We start from the raw sequence: 18,504 nt of genomic DNA, 5'->3' as shown, positions 1-18,504 counted from the left end.
TTTCTTTCCCCAGGAGGTGCTTCCTGACTCGATGTCATCATCTCTTAAGCTTTTCTCTCAGGAGATTAGGGGCTGAGCAGCTTATGTCCTTAAGGAGGATTGGATTGTATTTTATGGTTGTGCTGTAAACCCCTTACTTTTCTAGCATCCTTCTACAAACATAGAGCATGAAATTGAGCAAACTTCAGTCCTTGTCTCACCTGTGGAGTATATAAGAGCAGTGGTTCCTAACATGATGCTCCTCTGGGATTTAGTGCTCTCCTGTCCTTTTCCAAGAGCTTGTCTGTCATCCCAGAGTGCTGCTTTTTCTGTCTTGTTGAGTGAGTCAGCATCCAGGCAGAGCCCAGCTCACCAAGCAATCGCATCACATCAGTTCTTTGGGAACCCTTATTTAGAATCATAGAATAGTTAGGGTTGGAAAGGACCTTAAGATATCAATTTCCAACCCCCGTGCCATGGGCAGGGACACCTCGCTCTAAACCGTATCACCCAAGGTCTCGTCCAACCTGGCCTTGAACACTGCTAGGGATGGAGCATTCACAACCTCCCTGGGCAACCCATTCCAGTGCCTCACCACCCTAACAGGAAAGAACTTCTTCCTTATATCCAATCTAAAATGTTACACAATATGCAGAATTTAGTAACTAATTTTGTATTTTATTGGATATTATTAGCTGTAGCCCAAGGAAGGTCACCTCTGAGGTCCCATGATGAATCCCATCTTTCCCACTCAACAGAGCCCTCTGATCAACTCTTTTAACTCTTATCAGTGAATCCATTTACTAGGGCAAATTATTGAGGCTTGATTTAGTTACAGGCCAGACAACACACTGCACTAACTCAAGCTTATTACAGCCACACAATTACCTTTTTGAACAAGACAAATAAGGTTATCAGGAATCATAGAATCATGGAATGGTTTGGGTTGGAAAGTACCTTAAACCTCATCCAGTTCCAACCCACTAGACCAGGTTGTTCCAAGCCCCATCCAGCCTGGCCTTGAACACTGCCAGGGATGTGGCATTCACAGCTGCTTTGGAAAGCCTATGCCAGAGTCTCACCACTCTCACAATAAAGAATTCATTTCTTATATTCAACCTAAATCTCCCTGTTAAGTTTGAACCCATTCCCCCTTGTTCTATCGCTACACACCCTGATGAAGAGGGATATGCTGTGCCAAGCCCAGCAGGACCTTGTTGTCTTCATTAATGCTCGTGCCAATCTTTCCATGCCTAGTAACTGTTCCCTGTCCACCAGTCCATGCGTGTTCCTGCTGTTGAGATGGAGGAATTCAAAGGCTGGTAGGAAAGCCAGCTGGGAGGGGATGGGAATCCCATGTTGAATGGAAACCAGCGTCTCCACCTGGAAAAATGGTGCTGGAGAAGTTTTTAAATGAAACATTCTCTCAAAGCAAATACGTAAAGGAAATAGGAGGGGAGGAAAGGCCATTCTCTAGAAACATGATCTCTGCTGATAATCTCTACGCAGCCACAGGCTTCAGGGCTGACCTGGCCGAGGGGCAGGGACAGGAAAGCAAAGAACAGAGGATTTTGGAAGGAATGGTTAAATTCAACAGTCCAAGCAGAGATTAGTATTTTGCTGAAGTATTTATTGACAATACTACTCTTACCTCCTGTGTAGGTATAAAACTGGTACCCACAGGGGCAGTACTACTGCTCTCCTAGAGATGGTAGAGGGGGAAACAGCAGGTCCACCTAGTTAGTAAAGACTGAAGAACTCATGTTCTTCACTTCCCTGTCAGCTCTTCCACCCATCATGCTGTGTGCCCTTTGCTGGCCATGGAGCTGTGTCTCTTTCTGCAGCAGGGGTAGGATGCTGCACCACCCCTGGAGCAATCGGTGCTGCAGTGCAGGCCTAGAGAAAATTAAGTGTGAATGGGCTTCTTCATTGGCAGCTAGTACTGGAAAGGACCTTTGAAAAGACTACCCAGCACAGTGTGACTTTGATGCTTCACTTGCCTCTGAGAGTAACTCACATCTGTGCTCTTAGACTGAGGCTTTTGCAGCACTGAGGTCATCTTCTGTGAGCTCCTACGTGCCTAGAAGGAGATCCAGAAAGCTTCACTGCGTATAAAAATCAAGATCCACATGCAGTTAGATGCCTCACCTCTTCATCAGCCAAAGAGTTTGGTGTCCCCAAAGGGAGATCGCTGTCAACAAGTCCCAGACTGGTTTGGGTTGGAAGGGCCTTTAAAGCTCATCCAGTTCCAACCCCCTGCCATGGGCAGGGACACCGGCTTGCTCCAAGCTCCATCCAGCTGGTCTTGTCATTGTAAGGGAGAACCTCTAAAACTTCTGTAGAGCAAACTAGTGACAACTGGCCAGGAGTGAATGGATGCTCCCACCCATCTGGAGCTTCAACACTTACTGTAGGGCTCATCTTGGACACTGAGGGCTGCTTGAGAACCAGCATAGTGATTCCTCACACGGACAAGTCACCTCACAAAGCAGGGCTGCCTCTTCCAGAGATCTTGGTCATGTCCACAGGGCTTGTGGTGAACACCTCCTGGGGAAGGGAGCAGTCAGACTCTTTATCAACCATACAGGGTCTGAACTGCCAGCCAACACAGTCAAGGTGCTGGTGCTTAGGTGGACACTGAAATGGAAGTACCATGGCAGCCTCCACCCTTCTCTGATGTGTTCATACCCTGCCTCTTCGGGCCATCGTCACATCCAGTGGTGGGTCTCCATCTCAGCCATTTCCTTTCATCTTTGCACGTGGCATTAGGATGCCTGGCATGAGTTGGGCTTTGTCTGCAGCTTTCATTCCAGGTCCCTGGAGCGTGACTTTTCCCCACTGGTATTAATTGCTCCTGTGTCATCTACATGGAAAATTCTCAGAATTCTTTCTGCTCTGTGTTTAGATGAGATTTATTTTGGTTCATCCTGCTTTCCCTTTAACTGAGCCACCACAGTGGAGGGGAAGGTGCCTGTTGCTTGGTCACTGCCCTGTGTGGGGGCTTCAGTGGAGAAGCTCTGTCTCACCAGTGCCACCTCCCTCATCCCTAACACAGTCCTTAGTACTTCACACCTTGCCCACGATACCTACTGTGTGTGCAGTCCTTCACTCTGCTGCATGGACAGTGAGTCCTTTTGCAGCCTTCTGTGGCACATCCCTATGGATCTGCAGTGTGGGAGTCCCAGTACTGGCAAAGCCAGCATCCTATGATTTTCATAGAATTCCAGACTGGTTTGGGTTGAAGGGTCCTGAAGGCTCATCCAGCTCCAACCCCTGCCACAGGCAGGGACCCCTTCCACTGGAGCAGCTTGCTCCAAGCCCCTCTGTCCAACCTGGCCTTGAGCACTGCCAGGGATGGGGCAGCCACAGCTTCTCTGGGCACCCTGTGCCAGCGCCTCAGCACCCTCACAGGGAAGAGCTTCTGACTAAGAGCTCAGCTCAGTTTGTCACTTCACCCTGTTCCTTTTGACATTTGAACCATTACATTTTCAACCAAAGAAGGCAGAATTGAGGTTTCTCATAAAGATGACGTGCAGGTTTACATCACAGAGGTGGTTTATGTGGGTTTACCTCTCTGCATTACTCACTCTTAGATGCAACTCACCCATGTCTGGCTCGATGGTATTTTCCATGGAAAACCTTTGGGATGTTTGGAGAACTTGTAACATCATAGTTGCCTTCAAGGGATGCCCAAACCCTTTTAGAGAAGAGTTGTTTTTGCAGTGCATTGTTTTTAATACCTCCTGAGCTTTACCAGCCAACAGACAGTTGGGAAGAAGAATTCTGATAGATGCTGCTAAACCCGAGTTCTCCTGGCTGGTAGATGAGAAGATGTTTAGTCCAGTCCTGATGATTCCTTAGGGACAACTTTGCTGTAAAAACACAGAAATCAAAGGCTTTGTGCTAAAGAGACCCCAAAGTTCAACAAAACTGAATAAATAGCAATAATTATTCAAGCTGCTTGCACAACAAGCAAGAAAAAAAGGATTGGACTAGGCTGAATTGCTCTTTCAGCTCACCTTTTACATTGCACCTCCATAAAATTGGTATTTGAGTCCTTAAGATGTTGCTCTGCCCATGGGATGAATTTAGAGTTTTTTCTAAGCTTGCAGATGTTTCTCATTCCTTCCTGCTTGTTCACCAGTGTTTGACTGATCCTTCTTCCTATTTCAGCCTGAAAGGATAGATCCCAGTGCATCCAGGCAAGGCTATGATGTCCGCTCAGATGTCTGGAGCTTGGGAATTACCTTGGTAAGTGAGTGGGGTTTGAACCCTCTGCTATGAGCTGCTTTCCTGGTGGGCAGCCTTGGTGTGCTTTGCAGTGTGGTGTGTCAAACACAAGCTTGAAGCAAAGCCCAGCTCTGCTGCTGTTACTGAAGTGGGCATCTCCTCTCTCAGAGTATCAACCCCTTCAAGGCAGATGGCTCTTCTGAACCCCTGAGCATACACTTAGGTGCAGGTGTGTTCTACAGAGAAAGAGATGGAAGCAGGAAAGAGGTGTTGGATCATAAATTAATTTTGCTTTTGGAATCTCAGATGAGAAGGGATGGTGAGTGTGGTGGTGCAGCACAGAGCATCCAGCCTGTGTAAATAAGCCTCTCACAGCCCTGGCATCTGGTGTACTTTGGCTGTGCAGAAGGCTTCAGTTAATGCTGCGTCCTGCTGCTGATTCCTCTTTGGCACTGCTGGGTACACACATTGATAAATGGATAAGCTCTTCCCTTCTCAAGGCGGTGAAATAAAAGGAAAACAGCAGTTACGTATGAACCAGTTGCTTCTGTCTTCCCCAGTGCTGTTTTAAATGCTCATTTTCATTGTTTTACAAGGAGAAGGTGGTTGGACTTCACGATCCTTATGGATCCCTTCCAAAGTGAGATGTTCTGTGGTTGTGTGATTCTCATTATCCATCTTCTGTAGTGGTTGTTGGGATGCTTGGGAAGGGACTGGAGGATTTTACTCTCCTACTTTCGAACCCCTTAATAAGAGCATTGGTTGTTCTATAGTCAGTGGAGGAGAAAGCATTGTCAACATGAAAGCATGCCATAGCTGGGGTAAATCTGGAGGTGCTCCTAATGTAGACAGCAGAAGCTACTATTGGATAACTAGTAAGTTCTCTTCTCTCAGCTAAGCTTTGTACAGGGACTGGGATGAAGACCTTCATCTTAGTATTTCTTTTGGGGGAGTTCAGAGTTCTTGCAAACGTTTTCTTATTCTGATTGAACTTAACTGTGTGTAATCTCCTGGTGCTGTTGCTGTCTCTTTGCAGTATGAGCTGGCCACGGGGCGATTCCCCTACCCCAAGTGGAACAGTGTGTTTGACCAGTTGACACAAGTAGTAAAAGGAGACCCACCACAGCTGAGTAACTCAGAGGAAAGGGAGTTCTCCCCAAGTTTCATCAATTTTGTCAACTTGTGGTAAGTGTCTCCTACTGAAAGCACTTCAGCTGGGTGGCTTTGTCACTGCAGATATTTGGCAAGGGTCACAAGTCAAGCCCTTCCTAGCTTAGCCTCACATTCCTGCACCAGCATTAGGGTGAGGACCTTTCACATTTCATTGGTTTGGAGGTGATGGGAAATTTGTCTGGGTGAGGGCCAAGTGGGAAACCTTTGGAAACTACACTTCAGGGAAGGGATGAGGAGTGAACCTTTGAAGAGCCTGTGCTCAGGAGAGGCACAGTAAGACCCATGGCAGAAGGTTCATGCCTATACACAGGTAAGGGCCTGGCCTGTGCATCCTGTTCCTTGGTATGATGCAGTCTCAGGACAGACCTGCTGTTTGCCCTTTCTTCTGCAAGCAGAAGCCTGAGACACTTGGCAGTATTTTCTCATGGTTGGGCAAAGGGTTTGTTCTGGTAAAGCCAGGACTATTCCCTCCCAGGTCTGCTCCGCACACTGACTGTCGGGACCTGCAGTGAGTGGCTTGCTTGGTTGTTGGCTTCATGTCTTGTCATGTCAGTCATATGTCAAGATCAACACTAGAGATGGTTTCCTGTAGGCAGGGCCTCTGCAGTGTGGTCAGCCTTGGATGGGTACTGTGCAGTGTTTGGCAGGAGGGGCTTGAGGCAGTCCATCTGCCTGTGATGTGTCTGTGGTCCTATTTAGGTCAAGGGCTGATTGTGAATGTTGTGATGAAGTGTTTTTCTGTCCAAATTTGAAAGGTGGTCAACACAGTTTAGTTAATACCAGAGCACACAGGAGATCCCTCAGTGCGACCTGGGTTGATCTTCTGGGACCTTCTGTCCTGGACAGACCCAGGTGATGGATGTCCCCAGCACAGGAGTGTCGATCTCAAAGCTCTGTGACACAGAAAGACACTGCTCTAGACAACTTTCAGGAGGTTTTGTTCTAGGGTTTTCCGTCTGTTGGAGCTGGGGTTTGGGTTTGAATTTTACTCTCTTTCAGAGCTATGAATTGTTATGAAGGCCAGGATTCACCTTTCAGCTGGCTCTAAGGGGAAGGCCTGCTTATTGCCTTTGGGCTGTAGAAAATAGAGCAGCAAAATGGTTTGCTGCTCAAAAGAAGTTTCCATTTATTTTTTTTTAGTCAAAACCAGTGTAGTTCTTGGTTAGAAAGTTGCTTTTCCCATGTACAGAACAAGCAATAGTTTGTTTCCCCCATAGATCTCCATAGGCAAAATGGGTCATTACAGAGTTTGCAAAGCCAGGAGCTGTGTGCCCTGGTGAGTTTGGCTGCAGGTCACCCAACAGAGGACCCTGTGGGACATCACAGAACAGCAGCATCTTTGGCCCATTAGCCTGGGTCAGTTCCTATTTCCAAGCCATTTACCCCTCCCAGGGCCTGCTTCTCTGCAGCAGCCCAGTGCTGAGAGCACAGGGCAGTTTGCAGTCTGATTCTGATTTTCATAGAATCACAGAATGGTTTGGGTTGGAAAGGACCTTAAGATCATCCAGTTCTAACTTCCTGCCATGTGCAGGGACACCTCACACTAGATCGCATCACCCAAGGCTCTGTCCAGTCTGTCCTGGAACACTACCAGGGATGTGGCATTTACCACTTCTCTGGGCACCCTGTGCCAGTGCCTCACCACCCTCACAGGGTAGAGCTGCTGCATTAGATCTAACCTGAACTTCCCCTGTTTCAGTTTGAACCCATCACTCCTTGTCCTGTCGCTACTGATAGACAGATTTTCTTAATCTCTTTTTTGTAAATGAACTGAATTTGGCCTGGAATGTTATTTATGATGTCTTGATAGCAACAATGTAGTAAATATTTCTCTTTATGACCTTTAGCTGAGTGCAGATAGTGCTGTTGGTGCCACTAAGCAGGCAGGTGAGCATCCAGAAAGCAGTGCTTTAGGTGATGATGTCAGTCTCCTGAGCATTACCAATAGATTAGCTAAGAATCTATTTTTGTGCATTCAAGAGTCAGGAAAAATATTGGAAGAGAGTCCTGCAGCATTGCTCCTGCTCACTGGGAGGGCTTTGTGAGGAAAGGGGATTTTCCAGAATGGTAACAAGTTTCTGGGATTTCCCTATGGGTTTTGGTGCAATTGCTTTGGATCCCAACACTACTGCGAGTGCCTCAGTGGAGTGTTTTCCTTTTCCTCCCGGTCACAGAATCATTTGTGTTGGAAAAGACCTTCAAGTTCATCAAGTCCAACCATAAATCATCTTGCAAAGCTCTTCGAACTTCCAGTCAAATTCTTCCTTTCACCAGCACCCCATGAAAATCTGTGGACATTTGTAAATAGCTTTGACATAAAAGTTTACCCAAAGCAGCTCAATTTCCAGATAGTCACTGCCTTGGTACACTAACAGTGACTATTGCTGTAAATACCAAACTACTGATAGGATACAGAGTATGAATGATAATTCATGACATGCTTACCTGAGCTCCCATTTGTGCTGGAACTGCTTACAGCAACTCAGCTTTCTGCTCCAGAGCTTGCAGCTATCCGAGCTCTGTGTCTGGCTCTTGGGAGTTTCATGCTGGCCACTGCAGAGCCATCAGCTCCTGGGGTCTGGTGTGCCTGGGGAGCACATCAGATGTTCTTGAGAAGGAGCTTTGTGGCCAGACACAGCCTCAGGTTGAGCTGGAAAAGAAATGAAGGAGTTAAGGCTGCTAAAACTCCTTTATTTCTTTAGCCTGAGCTGATGTTGTGACCTGGTCGCCTTTAAGGCAAGGCGCAGGTTTGAACCCTCAGGCCCGCTGAGGTCAGAGAATGAATTGCTGTTGGGTAGCAAAAGCCTGAAGTGAGGACGTTTGTGCAGCAGGCATGGGATTTCCTGCCCTCTCTGCATGCAGGTCCCAGCACAGCACCAGGCGTGCTGCCCGCCTTACCCTCTGCTTCTCTGAATGCCACACTGCAGTAGTGCCAGAGCTTGAGAAAGGTCCCATGTGTGTTGGGAATTAGACTTACCCTTCCCTCATTTGGGAAAGATGCTGCATCCACCCACCCTCTTCCCAGTGGTGGCTCCTGGGGTTGCTGGTTCTGTGTGTCCCCGAGCTCCACCCTGCAGCCTCAGCCCCCTCTGGTTCATTCCTGGTTGGCTGTGGCCCTGCCAGGGCTGGATGCACCCCTGGAAGGCAGCACTGACTCTCCTCTACCTCTGGGCCCTCCTGCCCAGTGGATGAGGGACAGGCTGGTTGCTGCTGCCCAAAACTTGTGGTTTTGCTGCAGCCAAACCCATTTCCATATGGAGGCAGAGGGATGGCGTTCCGCTTGCAGCTCCCCTGGGTGCTGTCCCCAGCAGCATCTGTTGGTGGCTACCCTTGCTGTTCACCCATGGGGGAGAGAGGGAAGGAGAAAAGGGGGGAGTTCCTGTGGTCACTTGCAGCACTATGATGGTTTCTCCAGCATACCAAGGGTAGTGAGTCCCACCACAACAGCAGTGCGGTCAACATCGTGTCCTGTGAAAATCTGTACTGGATGTCTCTAACAGTTTCCCCAACCCCACCTTATCCTCATTCTCTTTCTGCTTTCTTTAGCCTTACAAAGGACGAGTCCAAAAGGCCAAAGTATAAAGAGCTTCTGGTGAGTGCAAAGTGTGGCTGCCCGTGTCTCAGCTCTGCCGGTCACACAGCGGGGCTGGGTCTCATGTCCAAGGTCATCCCTTGTCATTTCGGCCCACCAAGGCAGTGTGTTCAGCTTCACAGTGCCAGGAGGAGGAGCCCTGTCTCATTGCTGGCAGCACTCTCACGTAGATGCCTCCACACACAGGTTGGGAGTGCTTGGGCAAACTAAGACCTGAAGGAGCATGGCTCTGGAGTGGGACACCAGCAGAGCCTGTATGGTGGGGGGTCTCAAGGAGGGAATGCAGTAGTGCTTTTGGATTGGTTAAGTCACATTTGGCAACCCTGCACCTTCAAGGAGCTGGTAGCCAGTTCTCCGCAGGATGTGTGGAACCATGCCCCAGGTCCGTGATGATGGGGATGTGATGTGAAAGCAGATTGTGTGCTGTCCTGGCCAGGAGAGTCACCGTGGCATTACTTCTCCATTACAGCCTGCTGGGCAGAGCAGAGCTTCAGGGTTCAGGAGAACCAGGTTTGGGTCCTGTTTGACCTCCATAAGCCATGTCTCCCTGTCCCTCCTGGCTCCCCATTGCCGACAAGGCTGATGGTGAAACCTCTCTTGAAAGTATTTTAGCACAAATCCGTGCTACAAAGGAGCCAAGTGCTGCTGATCCTGCACCCTCCCTGCCTCCTGTTCAGCAGTTCCTGTCCTCCATGCTGCACATTGGAGATACGGATTCCCTGTTAACAGCCATGGACCAGGCTATGTCCTGGTGTCCTGCAGCCACCACCAAACCCTGTGCTCTTGCATCAGGCAAATCCACACGCTGAGTTGTTACCTGAGGTAGCGAGATGGGTCCGAAGGGCAAACATAACCTTGTGTTTTCATCTGATTCCAGAAACATCCCTTCATCCTGATGTATGAGGAACGCACAGTGGATGTTGCATGCTATGTTTGTAAAATCCTGGATCAAATGCCAGCAACTCCCAGCTCTCCAATGTATGTGGATTGATATTGCTGCTACATCAAACTCTAGAAAAAGGGCTGAGAGAAAACAAGCTGTAAAGAGTTTTCATCACATATTGCAGTGTTTTTAATGCTCGCCCAGACACCATGTGCAATAATATTGGTGTTATTTCCATCCTGTCTGTATACTGTTGTCACATATAAAGTGCATCCCTGTAATACCTGATCACACAGTGTTAGTGTTGGTCAAAGAGAGACCTCATCTTGCTCTTTTGTGGACATATTCATGAAATGTGGAGATAAGTACATTTATTTGTTGACCGTGATTGGATAGCACCTAAAATTCATTTCTAGACTCAAACCTTGGAGACTTCTCAGCAGCTACTGGAAAGATTTTTTTCTCTCAAACTCTTCCAATTGTTGTTTCAAGTAATAATAAAAAACAAATAAAAGTTAGGCGTTGTCTGTCTGAACATTAAGGAGACTTTGCCTGGAGGGAGAAGAACTTGCTTAACCAACGAGATGCTTTTGCCTTCTGGAGCTAGCAAGGCAAAGGAGGATTTTACTCTTCACAAAGTGCAATAGATTTTACTGCTATGAAATTCTGTTGCTTTACAGTCGCAGTGTACTTTCTGGGGACAGTGTGCTCAGCTGAGCTTCCTGTTCAAGAGAGATCATGTTAAATATAGTGAATATGTCTTTACCAAAAATATGTTGCGTTGAAAAGAGGCTAACATTAAACTATTCTGAGATGGGACATCATGTATTCTTTCTCCTTTTACCAAGCCAGCCACTCTTCACTCTTAACTAGGTGTCCTGTAAATTGTTACCTGGTAAGATAAGACCTTTGACCTGAAGAATTATTAAACTACTCGATTGAATTTAACCTGCGTGTGACCTGGTTTCTGGCAGCGCAGCGCTCCCCACCGCCTGGCTCTGCTTTGACTGCAACAAGTGCCCATCGCAAAGGCTGCGGCTGCTTTGAGGAGCCTCAAGTGAATGTCTGATTTCCAGATGCTATTTCTTATGCTTCTCCCTGGGCTGCTGCCTCCCAGCCCTGTGTCCCTCACAAGACCAAACCTCAGCACTTTCTTCTTGCTATGGCGGGCAGGATGGTGGGCATGGGGCTCTGTTCCCACCCACTGCCTTCAGTGTCACCTTTAGCTTGCTGAGACTTTGTTCACAGCCTCTGGGCACATTTAACCTCTTTGTGACCCTCCATAGCTCTTGTTGCTGTATCCCAGAGTGAACCTCACTGAGGCTGTTGGGTGCTGATAGGGATGAAGAAGCATCTAATGCCCTGGGGGCTTTTAGCTGGCCCAGCAAGGCCAAAGCTGCTGTCTTCCAGCCCATGGCATATTTTTCAAAGATTCATTTTTCTTAGAAACATTCTCTTTTTGTCCCCAAATCGTTGCAGTTTTCAGACATTTAGTCACCTACCAGGGATAAAATGGAGGCTGCAGGGCCTCTGATACCCATTTTGAGTTGTCCAGTTTATGTAGGACTTCATCTCAGAGCAACCTATGCAAAAGCTCTGCAGCGAAACTGGATCCAGGACGCAGAGGGCTGGAGACGCAGTGGGAGTGAGAGCACAGCGGTGCTGGCAGCATTCCCAAGGAAGGGACTCCCACCACAATCCAATGCTACCAAGCGCAAACTGGGCTGATGCAGGAGCACTGGAGACCAGCACATCCCTGTCCCAGCTGCTGGGCTGGGAAAGGAGAGAGCCGAGGCCATGCTCGTGTGGACACCGGGTGCTTCTCCCACCGCAGAGGTGACACCCTCATGTAACGCAGCAGCGAGCATCTCCTGCTTGGCTGTGGGAGCTGGTCCCTGTGATGCCAATGGGATCCTTTGGGGTGCAGCCCTTCCTGGATTATGTTCCTATGGAGCTGCTTGTCAAGTGAGGCAAGTCACTAAAGTCTTCCCAAACGGAGCAGCAGAGTGTTGTGAATGAAGTGATCATTCCAGCAGCTCTGGTTGATCACGTGGAAGGATCAGTAGAGCAAGGACCACAGCCAAAGTGCTGATCCCCACCGCCCCAGCCCTGTAGCCTCAGAGAACTCAGCTTTCCTCAGGCTTGGCCAATCCTCACAGCTGGGATCCAGCTCAGCAGCCTTCAGCCACCCATGGTGGGACCTTGGGCACGCCGGGTCCCATGGGGTGCTGCCCGGGGAGGGGGGGCACAGAGAGGTGCATGCAGAAGCTGTGCTGCTGCCCCTGCTCTCAGGTCTTGGTCTGATTCACATCTCCCCAGTGGCCGGGATCCCCAAACCCTTCCAGTTGGCTGAGCTGGATCCTCCCTCCCCAGGATCGGTGTCCCTCCAGCAGAAGGGGTTGCCTTGCTCTGCTCCTGGGGTCTGTGGCCTGGTGCCAGACTGGAGCTCGTCTATGGCAGCACCAACCGTTTGCTTTTGGTGGGTGGGAGATGGGAATGCAAAGCTTTGAGCTGCCAGTGCTGAAGCCAGGGTTGAGGTGCTGCAGCACAGGCAGATTTAGCATGTTCAACACACGTTGTTATCAACTATTGAGGGTGCACCATTTGTGATAATGTATCTTTATTAAAACATAGAGGTGGGAAGATGTATGGTGTTCAGAAGCTGTGAAAATAGTGCAAGAACTGTACATTGTGGACTCTGCTTCTTTCTTTTTTCTCTTGTACCATAGAAAAATGTATAAAAATGATCCAAAAGCTGATGTGCAGGGATGTTGCCTTACTGTCTGTAAAGATGGAGCTCAGGAATGTAACTGCTTCAGAGAGCTTCAGAGTATTTTATCCGGGATCCTGGTTTGACTTCCCCCTCTATTTAAGATATATACATGGATCAGAGTGTTTATGTAATAGTTCTATCCTTTTGCCTGCAGGTCATAATAAAACTGGGATGCGACTGTGACCTTGTTACGTTCATTTCAGGCACGAATGGGAAGGTTCATTAAAAGCTGTTGAAATTCCCAGCTTCCAGGGTTTTCCTCCAAGTGGAGGCAGGAGAAAAGCCAAATAATAGCAAACCTCAAGTGGAGGGAGACCTGGTTTCTGTGTAAGAGAGCTGAGCCCTCTGCGCTGTTGGGGTGCCTCAGGTGAGCCCCCTTTGCTGCTCAGGGAGGTTCTGGTGGCTCAGGACACCTTGTCCCAGTGAGGGGGGCAGGAAGCTGTGCCCACACTGCAGGGAAGGGGCAGGCAGTGCTCACAGCTTGCAGGCTGCTTTGGACAGGCTGGGACCATTGGGGCTGTTCAGCCTGGAGAAGAGAAGCTGCCTGGAGACCTCAGAGCAGCTTCCAGTGTCTGAAGGGGGCTACAGGGATGCTGGGGTCGGTGTCTCCTGCCTGGAAGCCATGGAGGGCTTGGAGACTGCCGAGTGTGCAAAGCAGGACCCCAAGAGCCCCATTGGGAAAGAAGACAGTGTCAGGGGCGGCCGTGACTGCCTGTAGTGCTCACCCTGGCTTGATGGGCCCAGGAGTGCCCAGCTCGGGGAGGGGATCATTGCTCATTCTGCAGCTCAGGAGCACAGTACTTCTCAATGGCTGGAGCAACCTGGCGTTGGCTCTTGTGGTGTCTCTTGCAGTTCTGTCAGTGGAAGGCAGATAATGGAGCCGAGGAAAGCCTTGCTGTGTCGAGATGCGCCATGTGAGAGGTCCAAGCCTGCCAGTTTGTGCCCAGTCAGTGCCTCCACCACCCCAAGCCTTCAGGGAGGTTCTTACCAGCTCAATACTTAGGATGTTTTGGGCCCAGCTGCAGCCCTCAGCCCTCAGCCAGGATCCAACATCCCGGATCTGCTGATCTCCTGGAGGAAGGCAGAACCTGACCACACACCAGGGAGAGCCTTTCCCTGCTGGGCAGACGTGGAGGGTGCAGCTCCTCGCCTTGCAGCCTTCTCCCATCATCGGAGCTGCGCTGGGGTTCTGTTCCTGTGGCACTGCCGCCTGCCTTGCATCCCGAGGGCTGCTCTCCAGGAAGCTGCCACAGCTGCAGGAGCTGAAAGAAGCTGGTGGCTGCGTGAGTCCATTCCTGCACTGGGTACTCCCATGCCCTGCGGGAGGGAGGGGATCCCTCTCGTCCCTTTTCCCCTGTGACTGTGCCGTGCAGAAGGGGCGGTTTTGTGGGACCCCTTCAGGTCCTCTCAGCTGCTCCTCATCGAGCTCATGCTGTTTTGCCTCCTGTAGACTCTTCCATGCCCGTTTGGACTCCACTGCCTGTGCTGAGGACCCCATTGTCATTGTGTCCCTGCTGAGGGAGGTACAGAAGCCCTGCACCCCACATCCCAGATGCTGCTGCTCTCAGACAGGACCCACAGCTGCACAGTGCTTTGAGCCCTTGGACAACTCCAACCTTCCTTACTGCGGTGATGGGTGATGGGAGTCCTCTGGCACCATGACCAGGCCCATATGGCTCGACTCTGGCTTCTTCCAGGACCAGCTTTGAGGTTTGGATGTGTTCAAACACATCCCTGCATGGCTCCAAGCAGTGCAAATGCACATGTGCGCCAACACCTATTCCTATCTGGGGTTTGTGCTCTGCGTTTCCACTCATCTTCTGCTTGGTTCCCTCAGCCTTCATCCCAGCCTCTTCTTGGTGGCCGGGTTAAGTATAAATGAAGTTCTTGGGTCTGGGTTAATGCCATAGGAGAAAAACCCAACATTTTGCCTTAGCCTCCTGATACAAATCACAAACGGGGTCAGTGCCCGGGGCATGCCCATGGCGCAGGAAGGGAGCGGCTGCGCTGGTGGGTAAGAGAAGAGAAAGCAGCTCTGGACGCTTCCGTTATGGATAAAGCGGCGATGAGGCCGCCGTGCCGGGGGTCAGGGGTGGCCTGGGCAGCGCTGGCAGCGGCAGGACCGGACCTGGTCTCGTCCCGCCCGCCTGGGCTCTGCGGGGCGCGCACCAAGGGGATGAAGCACGAGCTCCCTCCGCTGGAGCCAGCCCCGCGCTGCTCTCCGCTGCCAGCCTGGCCCCGCTCAGCGGAGCCCCTTCCTCGGGGCCTCCTTCCAGGCTCCGGGTGGGCGCAGGTCCGGGGTGCGGAACGTCCATGGATGGGGGAGGAGAGGTCCTGACCCCCCCCGAGGAAGCCGGGGTGAGGGGGGGTAGAGGCTGTGCGGGGACCGGGCAGGGATGAGCAGAGGGACCTGGATGGGTCCCCAGGGGTCGGTGATGGGCACATGCGGGCTCCTCTCTGTGCCACCTCCTCATCCCCCACACCCCCCAGGGCAGAGGGTTCCCCCATGGAGCCCCGAAAGGCTGAGAAAGCGATGTTTCACCGGGTCGTTGGGGAGGGAAACTGCCCAAACCACGGCCTGGCTTGAGCTGGAGCTGATGGGAAGATGCTGTTGCTGTCTCAGTGCCTCTCGTGGAGGATGGTGCACTGAGCCAGGCATCTCACGTTAAACACTTCCCAAAGGGTTCATTTGACTCTTGGAACATCTTCTGGTTTTATATTTCCTGTATTTTTCAGGCAGGAAGCCCAGGGAGAGTGGGACATCACTGGGATCTTCCAGCTCGGTGTTGACAGGTAGGAAAACCCCGGGATACCGAATCCTTTGAGACACCTGGTGTAGGAAAATCACCCCACACAGAAGGCTGAGTGTGGAATGTCCTTGGGCAATGGGGAGGGAGAGCACGTCCTGTCCTGCTCCATGGCCTATGCTCACACAGGAGGCTGCTCCCATGGGGATGGAGCTGACCTGGGCTCTCCCCCAGGCTCCTGCTGCAGGTATCCTTCAGGGCCTGGGAGGAGACCTCAGGAGAACCCCAGATCCCTCTCTCTACCCCCAGCAGGTCCTTGGTCAGGACTCGGCCTCCCCAAATCCTCTGCTCCAAACCTGAGCACCTGACCTTGAGGGCTGTGACTCCTCTTGCCTTCACTTCCAGCAGGACACTGGCAGCACATCTCCCATCTCCTCTTCTGCCAGTTGAGCAATACAAGCAGGCTTGTGCAATGGGCAGGTGGGACAGGTGAGTGCTCTGGTCCATCAACATTCCTGAAGCAATCCTAGACTGAGGATGTCTTCCCTTTCTCTGAGTTAACCAGAACTTTGAACCATGGAATCAACTTGGCTGGAAAAGCTCATCCAGTCCAACCCTTACCCCAGCACTGCCAAGTCCACCCCTAACCCATGGCACTGAGGCCTCCTCTCCACGCTGTGTGAACACTTGCAGGGACGGTGCCTGCAGCCCTGCCCTGGGCAGCCTGTTCCAATGCCTGAGCACCCTCTGGGGCAGGAATTGTTCCTCAGCTCCATCTAAACCTGCCCTGGTGCAGCTTGAGGCCGGTTCCTCTTGTCCCATCCCTTGTTCCTTGGGAGCAGAGCCCAGCCCCTCCTGGCTCCATCCTCCTGTCAGGCAGTTGGAGGCAGCCATCAGGTCCCCCCTGAGCCTTCTCTTCTCCAGACTGAACCCCCCAGGTCCCTCAGCCCTTCCCCATCACCCCTGTGCTCCAGGCCCTGCACCAGCTCCATTCCCTTCTCTGGCCCCGCTCCAGCCCCTCAATGTCTCTCTTGCAGTGAGGGGCCCAGAGCTGAACACAGGATTCAAGGTGCGGCCTCACCAGTGCCCAGTGCAGGGGCACAATCCCTGCCCTGGCCCTGCTGCTGCACTGGTGCTGATCCAGGCCAGGATGCTGGGGGCTTCCTGGCTGCCTGGGCACAAGCTGCTCATGGTCAGCTCCATCAATCATCAGCCTCCTTTGGGCTTGGCCATCCAGCCACTTTCCAACCCTTTTATTAACCTTTATGGCAGTGGCCAGATTTAGTTCCAGGTGTGCATTTGCCCTTTCTTTCTCCCTGTATCGCCTAACAACATCCTGTTGGGGGTGACTGTCCCTTCTTCCATAGGTGACAGATTCTTTTTTCACCTGAGTTCCAGCACTATCTCCCTGTTCAGCCAGGCTGCTTTCTTCCCTGGACATAGGGACTGCGCACTCCTGCACCTTAAGTATTCCATTCTTGAAGAGCATCCAGCCTTCCTGGACCCCTTTGTCCTTCAGTAATGTTTCCCAAGGAATTCTGCCAACCGACATCCTGAACAGGCCAAAGTCAACCCTCTGGAACTCTTAAGGTGGAGGTTTTGCTGACAGCTTGGCTCAGTGCATGCCATTTATCACAGCACGCTTGGTTGCAGGCTGTGGTTTAGAGACTTCAAGATGTTTATAGGAACTAGTCCATGAACATCTTAAAGCCGCTAAACTTGAAGATGCTGAACACATGAATGTGTTTGACTCAAACCTGAACGTCTTTAACAGACCTTTTCAACTACATCTCAGATTCACTTCTGCAATGTCTCAGGATCATCCCACCACAGACACACCAGGAGCCCCTCTGCAGACAGTGGGTGAACGTCCTGGGAACCCTTTTCTAGGCAGAAGAAAGAATCTGGAAAATGACATTAATGGGTAAACGGAATGTGCAAAGGGTTTGGGCAGGGTGCCCACCACTTCCTTTGAAGGGGTCACTGACCCCAGGTTTACAGCACAAAGTGAAGCCAAAGCTATGAGAAGAAAAAGCCTTCAGAAACGGGAGATTTCAGTCAGCTTGCTCAGGAACCTTCCAGGAGAAACTGGTGCTGTGAAAGAAACGTGGCTGCTCCTGTGAGGACTGAGCTGAGCCGGGAACGGGGCTGACCCCAAACGGTGAAATCAAACAGCAAACAAGAGTGTCAAGACAAAAGGGTTTTAATAATGAAGGTGTTGCTGGTAACATAGGTAAGGAAATGTGCTTGCTTACAAGATTGAAGCTGACAGCATCCCTTTAAATAAGGAAATAGGTTTGCCGAGAGGAGGAAGTTACCTGGGCAGGCCTGTACAGTGCCGCAGTGCAGCAGCTAACACTACTCTGGTTCAAGTGCTGGTGATATTCTGCAGGGGCTGGCTTGGGAAAATCTCTCACTTAGAAAAAGGAATTCTGTTACAAAAGCACCCTGTGACCCCCTACCCCAGCAGTGCACTGTGACCGTTTGTACAATAGAAAAGTGGTGCTTTAAATAGCGACTTGAGAGCTACTGCCACGTGCTTTATACAGCATGCAACAACGCCACGAGCTGGAGGCGCAGCAGGGGCTGCACAGCCTCCTCGACAGCTCCAGCATCCCTGGGGGGAGCATCCCATGGGAACCATGGCAGGTTTCCCCCCCGGCTGCTGCACCTCCGATGTGCTGTCTTTCCAGTAACACAAATATTAAATATGCTCAGTCTGTAATAGTTTAACAATCTTTGTCAGCAACAATATTTACTTTGGCAAAACCAGAACTGCAAAAGAAGTAGACGTGTCTGTCAGACAAGTCCGCAGCAAGGTCTTTGGTGGAAGCCAAGAAGTGAAGCAAAGGCTCCTCTCCAGAGCCTGAGGAAATATATTGCACAGAGACTCATAGGAGAGATGCTGGTGACTTCAAATGGGAGGCATCACTGCAGGAGAGCATCTGCCTCTGCCAGCTTCAGGAGAACTAGCTCCTCCAGGCTCAGTGATTCACAGCCGTTCTCCGGGTGGCCTTGCTCTGGGCTGAGTGCGCAGTGATGCTGGAGTAAACTTGGGAACCAGGGGATGACTGATCAGGATCGAGGAGGGACAGGAAGAACGGAGGGAGTGGGAATGGGAGATGGC

At 50.8% G+C, this 18,504-nt stretch overlaps 1 protein-coding gene across 1 annotated transcript in view; it reads left to right on the top strand.

The window, feature by feature from the left end:
- Window positions 1–10,805, top strand: part of MAP2K4 (mitogen-activated protein kinase kinase 4) — a 76,033-nt gene extending 65,228 nt beyond the window's left edge. Inside the window, exons 8-11 of the mRNA XM_061365285.1 lie at window positions 4,153–4,230; window positions 5,246–5,394; window positions 8,929–8,974; window positions 9,852–10,805. Coding sequence (XP_061221269.1) covers window positions 4,153–4,230; window positions 5,246–5,394; window positions 8,929–8,974; window positions 9,852–9,965 — 387 coding nt within the window. The 3' untranslated portion in view covers window positions 9,966–10,805. The remainder of the gene's footprint in view (window positions 1–4,152; window positions 4,231–5,245; window positions 5,395–8,928; window positions 8,975–9,851) is intronic.
- The last annotated feature ends 7,699 nt before the right edge of the window (window positions 10,806–18,504 follow it).

This window comes from Neopsephotus bourkii, unplaced genomic scaffold, assembly GCF_033783945.1.
Source record: "Neopsephotus bourkii isolate Nb327-2 ecotype Australia unplaced genomic scaffold, CSIRO-AGI_Nbou_v1 NB_5, whole genome shotgun sequence".
Classification (NCBI taxonomy): Eukaryota; Metazoa; Chordata; class Aves; order Psittaciformes; family Psittacidae; genus Neopsephotus; species Neopsephotus bourkii.
The sequence above is the reverse complement of the archived record's forward strand: the minus strand, read 5'-3'. Positions and strand labels throughout refer to the sequence as shown.